The sequence below is a fragment of the Carlito syrichta genome, unplaced genomic scaffold (assembly GCF_000164805.1).
Source record: "Carlito syrichta isolate Samal-C Ts95f unplaced genomic scaffold, Tarsius_syrichta-2.0.1 Scaffold309773, whole genome shotgun sequence".
Classification (NCBI taxonomy): domain Eukaryota; kingdom Metazoa; phylum Chordata; class Mammalia; order Primates; family Tarsiidae; genus Carlito; species Carlito syrichta.
In genome coordinates, this window is record NW_007253869.1 from 340,446 (window position 1) to 359,737 (window position 19,292).

At 54.9% G+C, this 19,292-nt stretch overlaps 1 protein-coding gene across 1 annotated transcript in view; it reads left to right on the forward strand.

The window, feature by feature from the left end:
- Positions 1 to 19,014, forward strand: part of ZFHX2 (zinc finger homeobox 2) — a 29,448-nt gene extending 10,434 nt beyond the window's left edge. The window contains exons 2-10 of the mRNA XM_008067775.2: positions 4,197 to 6,286; positions 6,496 to 7,013; positions 7,530 to 7,770; positions 9,689 to 9,763; positions 10,126 to 10,184; positions 12,156 to 12,356; positions 12,875 to 13,001; positions 13,175 to 16,654; positions 16,914 to 19,014. Coding sequence (XP_008065966.1) covers positions 4,246 to 6,286; positions 6,496 to 7,013; positions 7,530 to 7,770; positions 9,689 to 9,763; positions 10,126 to 10,184; positions 12,156 to 12,356; positions 12,875 to 13,001; positions 13,175 to 16,654; positions 16,914 to 17,893 — 7,722 coding nt within the window. The 5' untranslated portion in view covers positions 4,197 to 4,245 and the 3' untranslated portion in view covers positions 17,894 to 19,014. The remainder of the gene's footprint in view (positions 1 to 4,196; positions 6,287 to 6,495; positions 7,014 to 7,529; positions 7,771 to 9,688; positions 9,764 to 10,125; positions 10,185 to 12,155; positions 12,357 to 12,874; positions 13,002 to 13,174; positions 16,655 to 16,913) is intronic.
- The last annotated feature ends 278 nt before the right edge of the window (positions 19,015 to 19,292 follow it).

The window sequence follows — 19,292 nt, forward strand, 5'->3', positions numbered from 1 at the left end:
AAAAAAAAAAGAAGATAGCAGTGCTTTAGGCAAGGATTTCAGAGAGAGGATAAAAGAAAACCTAAAAGTGGCTCTGAGTAAGGGAAACTGGGTAGATAATTAGAAAAGTGGCTGGGCTCAGTGGCTCAGCCTATAATCCTAGCACTTTGGGAGGCCAAGAGAGTGGATTGCCTGAGCCCGCAGGTTTGAGATCAGCCCAGGCAACTTGGCGAGACCTTATCTCTACAATAAATAAAAAATTAGCCAGGCTTGGTAGTGCGCACCTGTAGTTCTGGCTACTTGGAAAGCTGAGGTGGAAGGATCGCTGAAGCCCAGCAGGTCGATGCTGGGGTGGCTGTGAACATGCCACTGCACCCCAGTCTGGGCGATGGAGTGAGACACTGACTCAAAAAAAAGCAAAACTACTTGGAAGACTCTGATATGGAAATCGTTGTATGCACATCTTAAGCAAACTTGATGGTGCCCTGACAGACATTGTAGCAAAAACCTTTGCCCTGTAGTTGGCGTTGGAGAAGAGGAGGGAGGACGGTTTTAGTGTGTGGTTTGTTGTTACAGGAGCAGAGTTGGGGAGGGGAAAGTCAGTCTTGTCCTCCATCAGGCTTGCCCTCTCCTTGGTGATGTTCCCTGTATAACCACTAGGGAGCAATAGTGTTTGTCTTCTTCTCCTGGTGAGCCAGAGGTGGGACAGGGCTGTACCAAGGGGAGTCCTGGTCTCGCTGGGGGTCTCAGAGGAAGCGCCCCTGGTGGGTATTTGCCTCCAGTTCTACCGGCCTGAACCCACAACCTGGCTCCTCTTCAGTGAGGGGCAGGTCTCTCCTTTCTCAGACTTCATTCTTTTGGTCCTAGCTTTGCCCTTGGCCCTACCCTTTTTGCTCCTGTAATTCTCCAGTTCTTAAGTCTTGCCTTGGTTCCTGTCTTCCTTGGTCTCAGAGCATGCCTTTTCAACACTGTTCCTGCAACTTCACGTCCAAGCCGCCATCTGTCTGTCTCATAATCTCTCTCTGTCTCTCTCTGTGTCTCTCTCTCTCTCTCTCTCTCTCTCTTTCTGTATCCTAGCGTGTGTCTTGCTGCTTCCTGGCTCCCTGCTGTCTTCCTTTTCCCTTATCTGGAAGAATATTTGCAGTTTAGTAATTATGACTCTATATTTTGTTTGTTTGTGGAGCAATAACTCTCTAGCTGAGCTCTGAAAGTGGCACTTCCATCCTTCCCTTCTCATCCTGAGGACTAAATAGCCAAGGACGTGGGTCAGGAGGGAGGAAAAGGGCAGTACCAAAGAAAAAAAGAAAAATCTTCTGTTTCTCCTACAGCTTTTTCTCCATCTTCCCCTTCCTCCCTTCCTTACCCTTGTGAGGAAACGACGCATTAGAGAGGGAGGGTGGAATGAGGGGGCAGCAGGGAGCTTTGGAGACTGAGGTCCATTTTGGAGCTGGAAGATTCATCTCAGGGGATGACTACACCCTCAGAACTCTCCACCCTCCCTTGGCTCCAGGCCTCCCTCCTCCCATCCCCCTTGGTGGCAGCAGCCTTGTAATTTAAAGCTCTCTCTGTCGCCTCTAATGTGATCCTCTCGTTTTATTGACTCTCTCTGCCGTCTGTGGCGCCCCTTCACATCAATCTCCTCTCTAATCACACTGCCGCTACTGCCTGCTCTGTCTCCCCTAACCCCTCTCTTTCACATAGGCCCCCCAGCCCCTGCCTCTGCCCAGGTCTTTCCTTTGGACTGTCCTCCACCTCCACTCTACACCAGAGCCACCGTCTTTTTCCTTCCCTCCTTCAGAGGCAGGAATGTTAGGGCCTTTGAGGGGCTGCCTTGTCCCTTTACCCATGTCTGAGAAGTGTCCCAAGGGAGAGAAGATGCCCTTAAGGAAAATCGGGAACTAAAGGGAGGAATAGCAATGGGTCTGAGAATGAACAAGAATCTTGGCCGGGGGGGTGGCAGGTGAGGGATGACTTTTAGTCCTGTCATCTGCTTCTGCATCATCTCCAGTTCAAGGTAGGAAGGGCAAAGAAAGGGACCTAGAGATTCAGAGAGGGAAGGATGGAGGAGGGAAATGGAAGGAGGGGAAAAAATGAAAAAAATAATTACTGCAGCTAAAGGTTTGTAATAAATAGTGGGTGATGGGAGAAGCACCGAGAAGAAAAGGGAAGGGGGAATTGGTGGCAGTGGGGGGGATGCACTGAGGCAGAGATAAATTTGCAATTGAAATTTTTTCCTGAAGAGGAGGAGGGTTAGGTTGGGAGGTGGGGAAGAGATTTGCAATTTTAAACAGCTGCCAACCTACCCTCGGCGATCTGAGTCGCACCCACAAGCTAGCCAAAAGCTAAGTGCCTTCCTAGATTTCTAGCTAGGAATTAGCTGTGTCTTTTTCCATTCCAGGGAAGTAGACACTTTGGAGAGAGGATCTGGAAGTAACTACAGGATTTGGGGCTTATGTCTGTCTAGTCCTCCTCTGAACTGTGGTCTAGAGTTGCAAGTCAGGAGCCAGGAAGAAGTTGGTTGAAGTAGGAAGGGTGGGTTCTATTGCTGGGCCAACTGAGAGAGAGCACCCACTTGTGTTCAGCTCTCAACAGTGGGGCCCACCATGTGGGAATGACAGTGGAATGTTGGACCCTCACAAACCAGCACCCTTGCCCTCTCCCCCATCCTAGGACTCCAGAAGAAAACCTTTCCCCTACAACTGTACGGCTTCTGCTTTCTAGATGTCTAGGAACTGACTCTGTCCGATTCCTTCACCTACCTTTTGGTTCTCCAACTCCCCCACCTCTCCATCCCCTCCACCCCTTTTCCAGGTTCTGATTTGCATTTTCATTAGCATGCTAATCCTGCCCCACTTGGAGCTCCTTAATGGCTCTGACTTCACGCCTGGCTAGACCCCCAGGAGGAGGAGGGAAGCTGGATTGGGACCTGCAGGCTAGGTGGGACCAGACCAAGGACCCATTCCAAATCAAGGAATCTGGAAGTGAGGGTTAGAGATGACCTAGGGAAAGAGAGGTCATACCCTTACCCCTTCCCTGAAACACTCTTGACAGAGCACTAGAAATTTAATCATTAGATGTCTGCTAATGCGGATAGCTGGAAAGGATGTAGATGGGCCCCTTGGAGCCTTGGGAGAAGTATGGGATGATGAGACATGGGAACTGATGAGTTTGAGGGAGGAATCCTGTTAAAAAGAGGATGGGGGCTCTGGTGCTTCTAGTTAGTTGGAGGCAGCCCAGGAATCCTGATTTCTAGTCTTTTTGAGGCTCATTTTGCCTTTATTTAGTCTGAGGAGGAGTCTAGGCCACAACCTTGGGGTTTAGCTAGTTCCCACCCACTGTCTGTGGCTCACTTAACCTCACTGTTTCTTGGCTACCTCATATGTAAAATAAGGTTGCTGTGAAATTAAATGAGATGATAATATAAAGCATTTAGCATAGTGCCAGCATCTATTCATGGTAGTATTACTATCACTTATTAGTTTTTATCTCTTTGGGAAAGAGATAAAAGGCTGCATGCTAGTTGGCCAGGAAAGCTCCCACCTATTCCACAATCCAAGCTTCCAGAGGTGGATCTGGAAGGCATCTGAGTGCAGCATGGCGCCTGCATGCCAGAGGATATCAGCTGTGGAATATCTCTGGCAAAAAGACCTTGACTTAGGGAATTCACCTCTTCGGGGTGTGGAAACTCTGTGGGCCCTCCCCAGAGTTCTGTCACTGAAAAGATACCTGTTGACTGTGTGGCAGGCATCATTCCCTGTGCTAATGACAGAGCAGTCTGGCTGCTGGGTGGAGGGAAAATGGACTGTAGAGGACAGTAGGGGAAATGGGAGGCCAGTGTGGCCTCTGTTGCATCAGTTCAGGAAAGAGGTGGTCATGATGGGACCAGGATGCTGCTAGTGAAGAAAGAAGTGAAGGGACTGTTACATCAGAGATGGGTGAGGACAAGAGAAAACTTGTAGGCTTCTAGCCTAAGCAACTGGTTAAATATCCAACTTTTGAAATAGAAAAGATGGGGCAGGAGCAGGTTCAGGAGACAAAGAGTTCTGATTTTGGACATGTTAAGTTCTAAAGTCTGTTAGACACTAAGTAGAGCTTCAGGTTGGTAAGTTAGTGTCTGAGTCTGGTGGAAAAGGAAGGAGCTGCAGTATCCAGAGATTCAGCTGCCTGGCTGGTATCCCTGCAGCTTCACAGCATTGCTCTTTCATGTTTCCCTGCAGGGTACTGGCTGTCACGCTGAAATGAACCCCCAGCACTCCTCCGTCTACCATGGCCACCCTTAACTCAGCCTCTACCACTGGCACCACCCCCTCCCCTGGGCACAATGCCCCGCCCCCGCCTCCGGACACCTCCTCCTCCAGCACCCCCTCTGATCTTGTCACCAAAGATCCCCCTGCTGCCCCCTCCACCTCTGAGAGCATGAGGCCCTCAGAGCCAGGGGGAGAGCCCCTGGAGTCAGGTTGTGGCCTCGTCCCACCAAAGGAGACTGGAGAGCCCCAAGAAGGGCCTGGCTGTGGCCATTTCCCACCAAAGGACCTGGGGGTAGAAAAGGACAAGGAGCAGGAGGAGGAAGGAGGGCTCCCTCCCGTGGACCTAAGCAACCACTTATTCTTCACAGCTGGTGGTGAGGCCTGCCTAGTGGCCGAGCTGTCCCTGCCAGGCAGCAGTGACCTGTTACCAAAGGGCTTCCCCTGGGGTGAGGAGGGCATCAAGGAAGAGCCCAGCCTGCCCCTCCTTGCCCGCCCGCCCCCTGCACATCTCACTGCCCTTCACATCCAACATGGCTTTGACCCAATCCAAGGCTTTAGCTCTTCTGACCAAATTCTGTCCCACGATACCTCAGCGCCATCTCCGGCTGCCTGTGAGGGAAAGGATGGAGCCTTCTGGAGCTACCAGCTGGCTCCAAACCCAGTCGGAGATCCCAAAGATGGCCCCCTGGGGAACAGAGGGGGAGACCACATGGCACTCTTCTGGCTCTGCTTTCTGTGCCGCCTGGGTTTCAGCAGGCCCCAGGCCTTTATGGATCACACACAGTCTCATGGGGTAAAGCTAACTCCTGCCCAATACCAGGACGTGCTGGGCAACCCAGCCGTGCTCCAGGAGGGGGAAGAGGGCTGCATGGCCCTCATAAGCTTTCTGGAACCAAAACTCTCTGCCCATTCCCCTTTTGAGATACCCCTTGGTAACAGCAGCACAGTGAACACAGAGGCAAATGTGGCCCAGACCGAGGATGGCCCTCCTGAGGCAGAAGTCCAGGCCCTTGTCCTCCCCGCTGAAGAAGTCATGCCCTTCAGCCCACCTTCCCCACCCATAACCCCAGCCGCCTGGGACCCCAGCCCAACCCAAGCCAAAGAATCGCCAGTAGCAGCAGGCGAGGTTGGACCAGATTGGCTCCCCGAGGGGCAAGAAGAGGATGGAGGGCTCTGCCCCCCACTCAACCAAAGCTCACCCACCTCCAAGGAGGGGGGCACTCTCCCCGCCCCAGTGGGCTCCCCTGAAGATCCCAATGATCCACCCCAGCCCTACCGCCTGGCTGATGACTACACCCCAGCCCCTGCAGCCTTCCAGGGCCTCAGCCTGTCCAGCCACATGTCCCTGCTTCACTCTCGCAACTCCTGCAAGACACTCAAGTGTCCCAAGTGCAACTGGCACTACAAGTACCAGCAGACCCTGGACGTGCACATGCGAGAGAAGCACCCTGAGAGCAACAGTCATTGCAGTTACTGCAGTGCTGGGGGTGCCCACCCCCGCCTTGCCCGTGGCGAGAGCTACAACTGTGGCTACAAGCCCTACCGCTGTGATGTCTGCAACTACTCTACCACCACCAAGGGCAACCTCAGCATCCACATGCAGTCTGACAAGCACCTGGCCAACCTGCAGGGCTTCCAGGCGGGCCCCGGTGGGCAGGGAAGTCCCCCAGAAGCATCACTCCCACCCTCCGCCGGGGACAAAGAGCCCAAGACCAAATCATCCTGGCAGTGCAAGGTGTGCAGCTACGAGACGAACATCTCCCGCAACCTGCGCATCCATATGACCTCAGAGAAGCACATGCAGAATGTCCTAATGCTGCACCAAGGGCTGCCGCTGGGCCTGCCTCCTGGGCTGGTGGGGCCAGGGCCCCCTCCCCCACCAGGGGCTGCCCCCACCAACCCCCCTGAACTCTTCCAGTACTTTGGGTCCCAGGCCCTAGGACAGCCTCAGACTTCCTTGCCTGGCCCTGGGCTGAGGCCAGACAAGCCCCTGGAAGCCCAGCTGCTTCTCAATGGTTTCCACCACCTTGGTGCACCTGCCCGAAAGTTCCCCTCATCTGGTAAGCTCCCTGGACTCTGCTCCTCTTCCCTATTCTCTCCTCTCCAGGGCCAAACCCTATCCCGGGCTTTCTCCCAAAGACCATCTCCCTCACTCAGGTAACCATAAGCCACTCTGAGCACTATCCCACTCAGTAACTCACCTCCCCACATAGCGGACTGACCCTGCCCCATTTCTTCCTTAGGCTGCTAATCTATCTCTGTCCCTCAGCCCCTGGCAGCCTCTCCCCTGATGCCCACCTGCCTCCGGGTCAGCTCCTGGGCTCCTCGTCCGATGGCCTGCCCTCCTCGCCACCCCCAGATGACAGCTCGTCCCCGAAGGTGTTCCGCTGCCTAGTGTGCCAGGCCTTCAGCACAGACAGCCTGGAGCTGCTGCTCTACCACTGCAGCGTCGGCCGAAGCCTCCCAGAAGCCGAGTGGAAGGAGGTGGCCGGTGACACCCACCGCTGCAAGCTCTGCTGCTATGGCACCCAGCTCAAGGCCAATTTCCAGCTCCACCTCAAGACTGACAAACATGCACAGAAGTACCAGCTGGTGGCCCATCTGCGGGAGGGGGGTGGGGCCATGGGCACCCCCTCCCCAGTACCCCTGGGAGATGGGGCCCCTTATGGGTCTATCTCCCCTCTGCATCTGCGCTGCAACATCTGTGACTTTGAGTCCAACAGCAAGGAGAAGATGCAGCTGCATGCCAGGGGTGCAGCCCATGAAGAAAACAGCCAGATCTATAAGGTGAGGCTGGGGCAGGGACATGGAGGAGGAAAGGGGCTGGGGATGGAGGGAAGAGATGCAGAGTAGGGAAGGGAAAGAAAAATCCAGGGTGACAGAAAAGGAGAAGAAGGGAAGTATGTACCAGGGTAACATGACAGACATGGAGAAAGAGACCAAAGGCTAATGGACTCTGACCAAGTGAAACAAAGACTTTATTCAGCTCTTCCGGTGTTTGGCACTAAAGGGAGGGGCCGTGTCAGCTCAGGCCATCATGTCACCAGAAGTTTAAGAGGATGGAACTGGATTCCATTAAAATACTGGGAGCGAGTCCGGGAGTGGTAGGAGGAAGAGGAGATCGGGGAAAACAAGCAGCAATACTCAGGTGGCCACAAGAGGGAAATGGGGGCCCAAGGGAGTATAAGAGATGGTGGGGAAGCGGGTGCTGCTATTCAGACTCCCTTGGGGAAGGCAAAGAAGTCCCCTGAGATCTGGCGATGTCCCTCCTGGGCCTAAGCCAGCCTTTTCCCATGGTTCTAGTTCCTGCTGGAGATGGAGGGAGCAGAGGCAGGAGCAGAGCTGGGGCTGTACCACTGCCTGTTGTGCGCATGGGAGACACCCTCCCGCTTGGCTGTGCTGCAACACCTGCGGGCACCCACTCACCGTGATGCCCAGGCCCAGCGGCGGCTGCAGCTGCTACAAAATGGCCCAACCTCTGATGACGGACTCACAGCTCTTCAGAGCATCCTGAGCTTCAGCCATGGGCAGCTCCAGACTCCTGGTGAGAAAGAGGGGACTGAGGATAAGGACTGGGCAGGAAGGCAGCAGCGTGAGGGGTGCCGGGGGGCTGAGGAGAAAGGGATACAAGGAACGAGAAATGGGTCTGTGGGCCATCAACAGCAAGGGAAGAAGCTGTGAAAAGACAGAATGGGGGCTTTAGGCACAGTGGGAACTGTCAAACTAGGAGGGGCAGAGAAAGGCAGGGACTTTGCTGGGTGGAGAACAGAGAACAGGAAGATAGGTAATGACAAATCACCCAATGATTCTGAGACTAGTGTCCTAGCAGTGCTGGTATGGGGGGTAGCAGGCTGGAGCTGGTTAGGAAGGGGAGAGAAGGCAGGAAAAAAGAACAGAAACCATTTCGTGCTGGGCCAGGCTTGTTGGAAGCTCGGAGCTGTGGGCATGGTCCAAAGGCAGCAGGGATGGGAAGAGGCCCTGACAAGCTTCCCAGCCTCTTCCTGTCTCCTAGGAGGTCTTCAGCCCTAAGGCTGGGCTTAGAGTCCCCCCTAGGCAGCTGAGGTTGTACCAGCAGAGGCCGGGAACAGCCAGCCAGGCGCCATTGATCCAGAGGGTGCAGGAGAAGAGCCTGGAAGGGGCTGTCAGAGGTGGGCATGGACGTCGGGCTTTGTAGAGCCAATGGTGGATGAGGGTGAGGGCACGGGCAGCAGGAGCCAGGAACAGGCAGCATTGACTGGTGCTAATTGAATTGCCAATATGCTGGCTGGAGTTAAGTGCTGGAGGGGCCCAGATCAATAGCTAACGATCCTGGCGCAGGGCTGAATGGAGTTAAGGAACTTTAACACTTTAATTAGGCTGCCACCGAAAATAAATTCCTACACATCTGTCAATTCTTACTTGAGTGGTAATCTCCTCTCCCAGCTAGACTGGCCACGTCCTGTTCACCACAGCAGCTGCTTCCATTCAACTTCAGCTTCCTTCTTCTGTGCCCCTCCCACTTCATCTCTAGGGCTTCCTACTCCCTGGGTCAGTGGAGACTGGGGGCGTTTGGTCCTGTTTCTGTTGCCTACTGCTGGACTGGTTTATATAAAAGGACGGGGGCTGGAATTGCACAAGATGATCTCTTAGGCCCTACCACTTCTATTTTTATTTTTTTTTTAATTTTTTTGAGTCAGCGTCTCTCTCTTTTGCCCAGGCTGGAAAACACCGGCACAATCACGGCTCACCACAGCCTCAACCTCCTGGGCTTAGGAAACCCTTTTATCTTAGCCTCCCAAGTAGCTGGGACTACAGGCGCATGCCACCGTGCCCAGCTAATTTTTAAAATTTTCTGTAGAAACAAGGTCTCACAGCCAGGCGTGGTAGCTCAAGCCTGTAATCCCAGTACTTTGGGAGGCCGAGGCGAGAGGACTGCCTGAGCCTGTGGGTTCAAGACCAGCTTGGGCAATATGGTGAGACCTCGTCTCTACAATAAATAAAAAAAATTAGCCGGCCGTGGGAGCGTGCACCTGTAGTTCCAGCTACTTGGAAGGCTGAAGCAGAAGGATCGCCGGAGCCTAGCAGGTCGAAGTTTGGGTGGCCGTGAGCATGCCACTGCACTCTAGCCTGGGCAACAGAGTGAGACTCCAACTCAAAAGAAAAAAAAAAATGTCTCACTATGTTGCCGAAGCTGATCTCAAACTCCTGGACTCAAGTGATCCTCTTGCCTTGGCCTTCCAAAATGCTGGGATTACAGGTGTGAACCACTATGCCTGGCCCCTACTACTTCTAATACTGTGATTTTTCCCTTCAACTTCCATATGAGTATCTCTTTTTGGAGACATTTTGTCCTCTCCTGCTTGTTGATCCACCCATCCATTTCCTTCTTCATTGACTGGTTGCTTGTCCTGCTTCCTCTGCCCTGTGTCTTTCCTCCCCTGATGCTTCACTTCTTGAAACTGACTCTCCCCCATCCCACACAGGGAAGGCACCTGCTACCCCATTAGCTGAGCCATCCACCCCTGAGAGAGATGCCCAGACCAAGACAGAACAATTGGGTGAGTTGTTCATCTGGTTTGTTTTCCCTCCCTGCCCCAAAGTCCTCCTACATTCTGAGATGGTCATGGGAACTTGCAATAATCCAGGAGCACAGCCATGCCTCCTGTGCGGAAGGAGCAAAACTGATCAAAGTTTATCAGCAGGGAAGGAAGCTAGGTGCTTCCACTCTTTGAGGACCCAAACCTGGGCCATCTTGCTAACCTGGAGTCAGCTCCTGCCAAGCCTTACCTGTCTACTGCATTTCCTGTCCTTTCTCCCTTTTTCCTAGAACCCAACTCCCTACCCTGGATGCTCTCTGCTACAAATAAGGGCTGGGGGAGGGCTTTCAGAGTCCCTTAATCTCCTCTCCTTTCACCCTCAGCTTCTGAAGAGGCAGAGAACAAGACTGGCCCTTCCAGAGACAGTGCCAACCAGACCACGGTCAGAACTGGGGTAACTGGGAAGAGCTGAGGTGGGGGTCTGGCTTTACTGAGATCTGCTCATATTTTAAAGGCAGATCTAATTTTGTCATGCTTGTGACTTATTTTACTCAGAATAGCACATTTAAGAAATTCCACCTAGGTCCCACTACACACATTCAGCACCATATGAGGTAGAGCTGGCCCTGAAGGGTGGAGCACAGAGGGAGATGACAAGAAGAGATGAGAGAAATCTGAGGGAAAGGTAAAGAAAGGAACTGTAATGGGAGTAGGGAAGACTGGAGGTATTGTGGAAGGAGAGGACTAAAGAAGTAAGAAATGAAGAGAAAGGCAAAAGCAAAAAACCAGCTGCTTCCCAGTTCTTTATTCCTCATTTAGGAGCAGAAAGACAACTAGACACGGATGGGATGTTCACATCCTCCAGAAAGCCCTGAACCTTGACAGAACTTTCCTGATACCTGCTTCTTGAGTGTAGAGGCACCAACCAAATGATTCACGTGACAGCATGTCCCACACATATCTAAATTTCCAGAACTTGGATTTAGGCAGGGGCCAAGAATGGTTGAGCTCTGTGGCCTGAAAGTGTTGTTCTGAGGGGACTCCCAGTCTCTGGTCTTGAGATGCTATCCTATGCCTCACAGCCGATTGGACTGCAATATGCAGTGATTATTATTACTACAATGTGCAGTGTTATTGCTTTACTGCAAACTGCAGTAATGCCTTGTGTCCTCAGCTTCTCTTCTTCCTTCGTTCCCTCCAATGGACCTGTTGCAGATGTCTGCTCCAAGGGCCAGGTACATTAGGATGTGCATCTGGGCCGGGCATGGTGGCTCACGTCTATAATCTCAGCACTTTGGGAGGCCCAGGTGAGAGGATTGCCTGAGCCCAGGGGTTCGAGACCAGTCTGGGCAACTTGGCGAGACCTCATCTCTACAATACATCAAAAAAATTAGCCAGGCGTGGTGGTGCATGCCTATAGTCCCAGCTACTTGGAAGACTGAGGTGAAAGGATCTCCTGAGCCCAGCCGGTTGAGGCTGCAGTGGCCGTGAGCATGCCACTGCACTCAGCCTGGCTGACAGAGTGAGACTCTGACTCAAAAAAAAAAAAAAAGATGAGCATCTGGATCCCCATCCTTTATGGCCGTCCCCTCCCTGACACACAGGCCTGGACCAATGGCACAGGCAACAGGAGAGGCAGTGAGGCAGGGAGACAAGCCTGATTTGAGGCCATGGGCAAAATGCAGGCTGGACAGGTCAGGTGACAGCAGGGGAGCAGGGAGGTGAGGTGAAGGAGAAGAAGTGCTCTCCCAGCCTCACCCCTCTGTAGGTGTGGGGACAAGAATATGCTGAGAGAGCCAGGCCAGCCTGGGCCACTGGGGGAGCTGTGGCATTTGTTTGCATTAAGAAGAAGCAGAAGCAGGAGAAGGATGAGAAAGAAAGTGGGAGGCACTGAGCCTGAGGGAGAATAAGCTGGCTGGCCTCTGAGCAGACAAATAGGGCCCCTCTTCAGGAGACAGTTCAGAGAGGCAGAGGGGGCTGGGACAAGGGAGCCTCTGAGTCCAAAAGGTGCCCAGCAGAAATGGAGCTATTACACATAGAAGACACAGGCAGGCTGAGGGTGGGTAAGAAAAGAAAACTAAATCCTGGAGGGGGCAGGTACAGTACCATCTGCCAGCTGGAGAATTGAGCAGAGCAGCAAAAGACTGGGAAGGACACGCTAAGAAAAGGTAGAGAGATGCCGAAGAAGGTAGTGGCCTAGGCTAGGCCTTTGACCCAGTCCAAGGGAACGGAGGGAGGGGCCAGCTCTCAGGACCTGTGGCCGGAGGCTGGGTCTGCTGTGATGCCTTCCTTCCGGCTCTCTCTCTGTAAAAGTGGAGTGAAGGCCAGTGTTATATTCCGGAATCCAAAGGACTATGTGATGGTAGTTCCCACCCTTCCTGACATCTCCTCCACTGCCCGTATGTACCCCCAGGTATACTGCTGTCCATACTGCAGCTTCCTGAGCCCTGAGTTCAGCCAGGTGAGGGCTCACACGCTCTCCCAGCATGCAGTGCAGCCCAAGTACAGGTGCCCGCTTTGCCAGGAGCAGCTGGTGGGCCGGCCTGCCCTGCACTTCCACCTTAGTCATCTTCACAACGTGGTGCCTGAGTGCGTTGAGAAGCTGCTCCTTGTGGTGAGTACAGGTTAGGTGAGGATGGTCCAGCGAGGCCTTGTCAGGGCCATACAGCAGGGGAGGAAGAGGCAGGGGTGTCCAGGCAAGTGTATGTGTTGGGTGGGGAGTATTGATGAAGAAAACAGCATCTTGCAGATTTGCAGTAGGACTTAAGAGAGGGAGCCTCAGAACTGAGTTTGTCTAGCTGCCTCGCCTCATGAATTAGGAAACTAGGCTTTTTTTTTTTTTTTTTTTTCCATTAAATCCTGAGGAGAACTGTTAGACAGCAGGCACACCTGCCAGGACCAGGTAGCCCTGAGAAAGGATGACTTTCGGCCTAGGGGAAAGAGGGAGCCACATAGGATGGGCAGCATCCCAGGCTCTCTCATCTGTGGGAAGAGTAGCAATTAAGTGGGATGCTTGACAGAGAGGAGTTGGGATCTGAGGAAGGGGAGCTCAGCACAGGTACAGGTGCAGGGCAGCAGACGTACCATAGGGGGTGGTGGGTGGTGAAGCCACTAGGATTTCTCCCATCACAGGCCACAACTGTAGAGATGACCTTTATGACCAAAGTGCTGCCTGGACCTTCACTAAGCCCTCTGGAAGATGGCCCAGAACCTCCCACTCCTGGGCCACAGCCTGTACCCAGCAGGGACCAGGCAGCAGGTAAGGAAGGTGACAGCAAACCTCCCAAGGTGGCAGGAATGGGATCTAGGCCCCATGGGCCAAGAAGGTCTGAAAATGACCAAGGCCAAGGTCAGCTGCCCTGGTATTGTGTGGGTGGGGTCTGGCTTAAACAAGCTCCCTGCTCATTGTACCCTCTTCTCTCTCTCCCTTAGAAGGCCCTAACCTGACCCCAGAAGCCAGTCCAGATTCTCTTCCTGAGCCTCCCCTGGCCTCAGTTGAGGCCCCAGACAAACCCTCGGGAAGCCCTGATCAGCCCCCTTCTCCAGCCCCATCTCCAGTCCCTCAGCCTGATGCCCAAGCTGAAGAAGTGGCTCCTCCACCCACTATGGCTGAGGAGGAAGAGGGGACCACTGGGGAGCCCCGCTCTGCAGAGCCAGCTCCAGCTGACTCTCGCCACCCTCTGACCTACCGGAAGACCACCAACTTTGCCCTGGACAAGTTTCTTGACCCTGCCCGGCCCTATAAGTGCACTGTGTGTAAGGAGTCCTTCACTCAGAAGAATATCCTCTTGGTTCATTATAATTCTGTTTCCCACCTTCATAAGATGAAGAAGGCCGCCATTGACCCCTCTGCCCCTGCCAGGGGAGAGGCTGGCGCTCCGCCTACCACCACTGCCGCCACAGACAAGCCCTTCAAGTGCACAGTCTGCCGGGTCTCCTACAACCAGAGCTCCACACTGGAGATCCACATGCGGTCAGTTCTGCATCAGACTCGCTCTCGGGGAGCCAAGACTGACACCAAGACTGAGGGGCTAGAGCGCAGCCAAGAGGAGCCCAAGGAAGGCGAGACTGAAGGGGAGGTGGGCACCGAGAAGAAGGCCCCTGATGCCAGTGGCTTCATATCTGGATTGCCCTTTCTGTCCCCTCCGCCTCCTCCCTTGGACCTGCACCGATTCCCAGCCCCGCTCTTCACCCCGCCAGTCCTGCCTCCTTTCCCTCTGGTGCCCGAATCATTGCTTAAGCTCCAGCAGCAGCAGCTGCTCCTTCCCTTCTACCTCCATGACCTCAAGGTGGGACCCAAGCTGGCACTGGCTGGGCCTGCACCCATGCTGTCCCTGCCGGCTGCCACCCCTCCCCCCCCACCCCCGCCTCCCAAGGCTGAGCTAGCTGAGCGGGAGTGGGAGCGGCCCCCCATGGCTAAAGAGGGTCATGAGGCAGAGCCCTCCTCACCTCCCCAGCCATCGCCCAACGAGGCCGCTCGCACTGCAGCCAAAGCCCTTCTAGAAAACTTCGGCTTTGAGCTGGTGATCCAGTACAATGAAGGGAAACAGGCTGTGCCCCCTCCCCCAGCCCCACCTCCACCCGAGGCCCTGGGGGGTGGGGAAAAGCTGGCCTGCGGGGCCTGCGGGAAACTCTTCTCCAATATGCTGATTCTCAAGACACATGAAGAACACGTCCACCGCCGCTTTCTACCCTTTGAGGCCCTGAGCCGGTATGCTGCTCAGTTTAGAAAGAGCTATGATAGCCTCTATCCACCCCCTGCAGAGCCCTCCAAGCCTCCCGATGGGTCTCTGGATTCACCTGCTCCCCAGCTGGGTCCACCCTTCCTGGTCCCAGAGCCTGAGGCAGGGGGGACCCGTGCTCCTCCTGAAGAGCGAGGCCGGGCAGGAGGACGCTGGTCCGCAGAGGAGGAAGAAAACTCCAGAGGGAATCTTCCTTCCCTAGTGCCTGCTGGCCGACGGTTCTCCAGAACCAAGTTCACAGAGTTCCAGACCCAAGCCCTGCAGTCTTTCTTTGAGACCAGTGCCTACCCCAAGGACGGAGAGGTGGAACGGCTCGCAAGTCTCTTGGGTCTGGCTAGCCGTGTGGTGGTAGTGTGGTTCCAGAATGCCCGCCAGAAAGCACGCAAAAATGCCTGTGAGGGTGGGCCTGTGCCAGCCGGAGGAGCCACTGGGGGAGCCTCCGGTTGCAGGCGTTGCCATGCCACTTTCTCCTGTGTTTTTGAGTTGGTACGGCACCTCAAGAAGTGCTATGATGACCAAACCCCTGAAGAGGAGGAAGAAGAGGCAGAGAGGGGGGAAGAGGAGGAAGAGGTTGAGGAAGAAGAAGTAGAGGAGGAGCGGGGCCTAGAGCCTCCAGCAGAGCTTGAAGGTCCATCACCAGAACCTCCAGACGGGGAAGAGAAGAGCCAAGCAGAGGCAACAAGGCCAGGAGGCAAAGAACCTGAGGAGAAGGCTACTCCCCCACCTTCCCTGGCCCTCAGCTGTGACCAGTGTGCCATCTCTTTCCCCAGCCAGGACCTCCTGGCCAGTCACCGCCGACTGCATTTCCTGCCATCTATGCAGGCCAGCACTGCCCCCCAGCTCCTAGATCTGCCCTTGCTGGTGTTTGGGGAGCGAAACCCCCTGGCAGCAGGCACCTCACCAGTGTCAGGGCCACCTCTCAAAAGGAAGCATGAGGATGGCAGCTTGTCCCCCACAGGCAGTGAAGCAGGGGGTGGAGGGGAAGGCGAGCCCCCCAGGGACAAGCGCCTGCGGACCACTATCCTGCCCGAGCAGCTGGAGATCCTATACCGCTGGTACATGCAGGATTCCAACCCGACACGCAAGATGCTCGACTGCATCTCTGAGGAGGTGGGGCTCAAAAAGCGAGTGGTTCAAGTCTGGTTCCAGAACACCAGGGCCCGGGAGAGGAAAGGCCAGTTTCGAAGCACCCCTGGAGGTGTGCCCAGTCCAGCAGTCAAACCTCCTGTCACACCCACCCCTGCATCTTTTCCCAAGTTCAACCTCCTGTTGGGCAAGGTAGATGATGGCACTGGGAGGGAGGCTCCAAAGAGGGAAACACCTGCTTTTCCCTACCCCACAGTTGCCCCTGCTGCTGGGCCCCTGCCTTTTCTACCACCTACAAAAGAGGCCACCACCCCAACATCAGAGCCGCTTCCACCTCTCCCACCTCCCCCTCCACCCAGTGAGGACGAGGGCCCAGAGGAACCACCTAAAGCATCTCCAGAGAGTGAGGCTTGTAGTCCATCTGCAGGAGATCTAAGCGACTCATCTGCTTCCAGCCTAGCTGAACCAGAGTCCCCTGGGGCCGGAGGAACCAGTGGGGGACCAGGAGGTGGGACTGGGGTTCCAGATGGAATGGGGCAGCGGCGCTATAGGACCCAGATGAGCAGCCTGCAGCTGAAGATTATGAAAGCCTGCTATGAAGCCTACCGGACCCCCACTATGCAGGAGTGCGAGGTGCTGGGGGAAGAGATTGGGCTGCCCAAGAGAGTCATCCAGGTCTGGTTCCAGAATGCTCGTGCCAAGGAAAAGAAGGCCAAACTACAAGGGGCAGCTGTTGGGGGCACTGGGGTCAGCAGTGAGGGCCCCCTGGCAGCCCAGCGCACCGACTGCCCCTATTGTGATGTCAAGTATGATTTCTATGTCTCCTGCCGAGGCCATCTCTTTTCCCACCAGCACCTGGCCAAGCTCAAGGAGGCAGTCCGAGCCCAGCTGAAGAGTGAAAGCAAGTGCTACGACTTGGCTCCGGCACCAGAGGCCCCCCCGGCTCCCAAGGCCCCACCAGCCACCACACCTGCCTCTACGCCCCTCGGGGCTGCCCCAGCCCTGCCTCGCCTGGCCCCAGTCCTCTTGTCTGGCCCAGCTCTGGCCCAGCCCCCGCTGGGCAGCTTAGCTCCTTTCAGTTCAGGTGAGTGGGGAGGTTGGGAGGAGCTGGACTTCAGAGAGCATCTCCCTCTAATGACATGCTCTTCCTTCTCCCTCTTGACTCTTCCCATGTCCAATCTCCTCCTATGGTTTGCTTCAGGCCCTTGGGAGAAAGAATGGGGGAACGGGAGCACGGAAGCCAGGTGGTGGGCATGGGTGTGTATGGCTGGAGGTAGCCTATGGCAGGAAGGATGATGGGGCAGGAGGTGGCTAACCCTTCATCACTCCTTTCATCTTCCTAGGCCCTGCAGCCTCCTCAGGCCTCCTCAGCCTCGCCACTTCGGTCCTGCCTACTACCACAGTGGTCCAGACTGCTGGCCCAGGCCGCCCCTTATCTCAGAGACCCGTGTCCAACCAAACCAACACCTCCACAGCAGGCACCACTGACCCTGTCCCAGGGCCCCCTGCTGAGCCCTCGGGGGACAAGGTCTCTGGTGAGCGAAAGCCAGTTGCAGCCTCCACCAACTCCTCCAATGATGCCCTCAAGAACCTCAAAGCATTGAAGGCCACTGTCCCAGCCCTGCTGGGAAGCCAATTCCTGCCCTTCCCATTGCCCCCTGCAGGGGGAACGGCACCACCAGCTGTCTTTGGCCCCCAGTTACAAGGGGCCTACTTTCAACAGCTCTATGGCATGAAAAAGGGGCTGTTTCCCATGAACCCCGTGATACCTCAGACCCTCATTGGGTTGCTTCCCAATGCCCTTCTCCAGCCACCACCCCAACCCCCCGAGCCCACAGCCACAGCACCTCCAAAGCCTCCTGAACTGCCCGCTCCAGGGGAGGGGGAGGCTGGTGAGGCCGATGAGCTGCTGACAGGCAGCACTGGCATCTCCACCGTGGATGTGACCCACCGCTACCTGTGCCGTCAGTGCAAGATGGCATTTGATGGGGAGGCCCTGGCTACTGCCCACCAGAGATCCTTCTGCTTCTTTGGGCGGGGCTCTGGGGGTTCCATGCCCCCTCCACTGCGGGTGCCCATCTGCACCTACCACTGCCTGGCGTGTGAGGTGCTGCTGAGTGGGCGTGAAGCCCTGGCCTCCCACCTGCGCTCCTCGGCCCACCGGCGCAAGGCAGCCCCACCCCCCGGGGGCCCACCCATCACCATCACCAACACTGCCACTGCTGCCTCGGCTGCTGTGGCTTTTGCCAAAGAGGAAGCAAGATTACCTCACACGGACTCCAACCCAAAAACTACTACTACCTCTACACTTCTAGCTTTATAAACCGATAAACCAAGATGGGGAGAGAGGTGGGCCTCGGGGCTCCCTCTTTCACCCCAAGGGGTGTTTGGTGGGAACTCAGATCCCTCACCCCAACCCTTGGCTCCGCCCACCTCACGGGAACCTTTCAGTTCCCACCCTCAGTGGGCTTCACACACCCCACCTCCAGCAGAGTCCTGCCTCCTCCCCACCCAACAGACACACACTGATCCTCATCCTCAGCTCCTTGCAGATGTACTTCCTTGCCTCTTTGTCTTCATAGACACACACAGACCCACCTTGGTATCCTGATTATTCATACATATCTGCCTACCATACACAAAACATGTCCTTGGTTCCATCTTCCTTTTCCTCACAGAATTCCCAGGCCCCACTGCATAAATACACACACACACACACACACACACACACACACACACACACACACACACTACCCCATGATGGTCCACTGAGAAAACACCAAAAAACAAAAAAAAAAGAAGAAGAAGAAGAAAAGAAGAAAGGAAAAGGAAAACCCAAGGCAAAGAATGGGGAAGGAACATAAACTTTGCCTTTCCCCCTTCTCTTTCCTACCCCCTTGTCTAGAGCACCATACTGCTCACAGACTCTTTCCAAATACCCAGTTGGCTCCCAAAGTTGGAGTCTGGGATGGGCAGGGAGCCCACAAAACTCGAACCAAACTGGAGGTTGGCAGGGTGAAGTGCTCCTAGCTCACTTTCCCCAACCCCTCCCTCCCAACCCCCTCCTCACCAGGAGCCCCTGCGGCCTGGACTCTAGGGGAAGCCGCCGCCAGGAACCCCTCTGCCAACCCCCACCCTGCACCCTGGGAACTGCAGTAACTTATTCTCAAAGGCTTTAAACACAGAGATCCTCTCAGCAGCCGTGGGCCCGCCCCTTGTCCTAGCCCTGCCACATGGGGGGTCCAGCCTCCAGGGACCGGCGCTGCCCACCAACGGCAAATCCAAAGTTCTTTTAAAAAAAACTGAAACACACACACAACCAAAAAAACGAGAGCAAGTGCGCGCACATGCGTACAAAAGAGAGAAATGGAGAGACCAGAGGAATGAACTAAAGAAAAACATAAACTTGGAAAATACAAAAAAAAAAAAAAAAAACGAAAACTCTCCCTTCAAACAAGTGGTTTTTTTTCCCCCGTTCGTGTCACTTCCTTCCCCACCCAACTATTTAAAGTGTTTCTTTAAAACACCTCATCTTTGGAAGACCAAATGTGTTTAACTCCTTGCCACGCCTCACAATGCAGCTTCCCCCTGGCCATTCACAATCTCAGAGGCAGGAGCTGGGAATGGGGAGAAGAGCCTGGACTCTGATAGACACCGTCCTGTTCCCTGAATTGAGATATTTATCAGGACAGGTAATGTCCCCTTATTCTCAGCTGTGAATT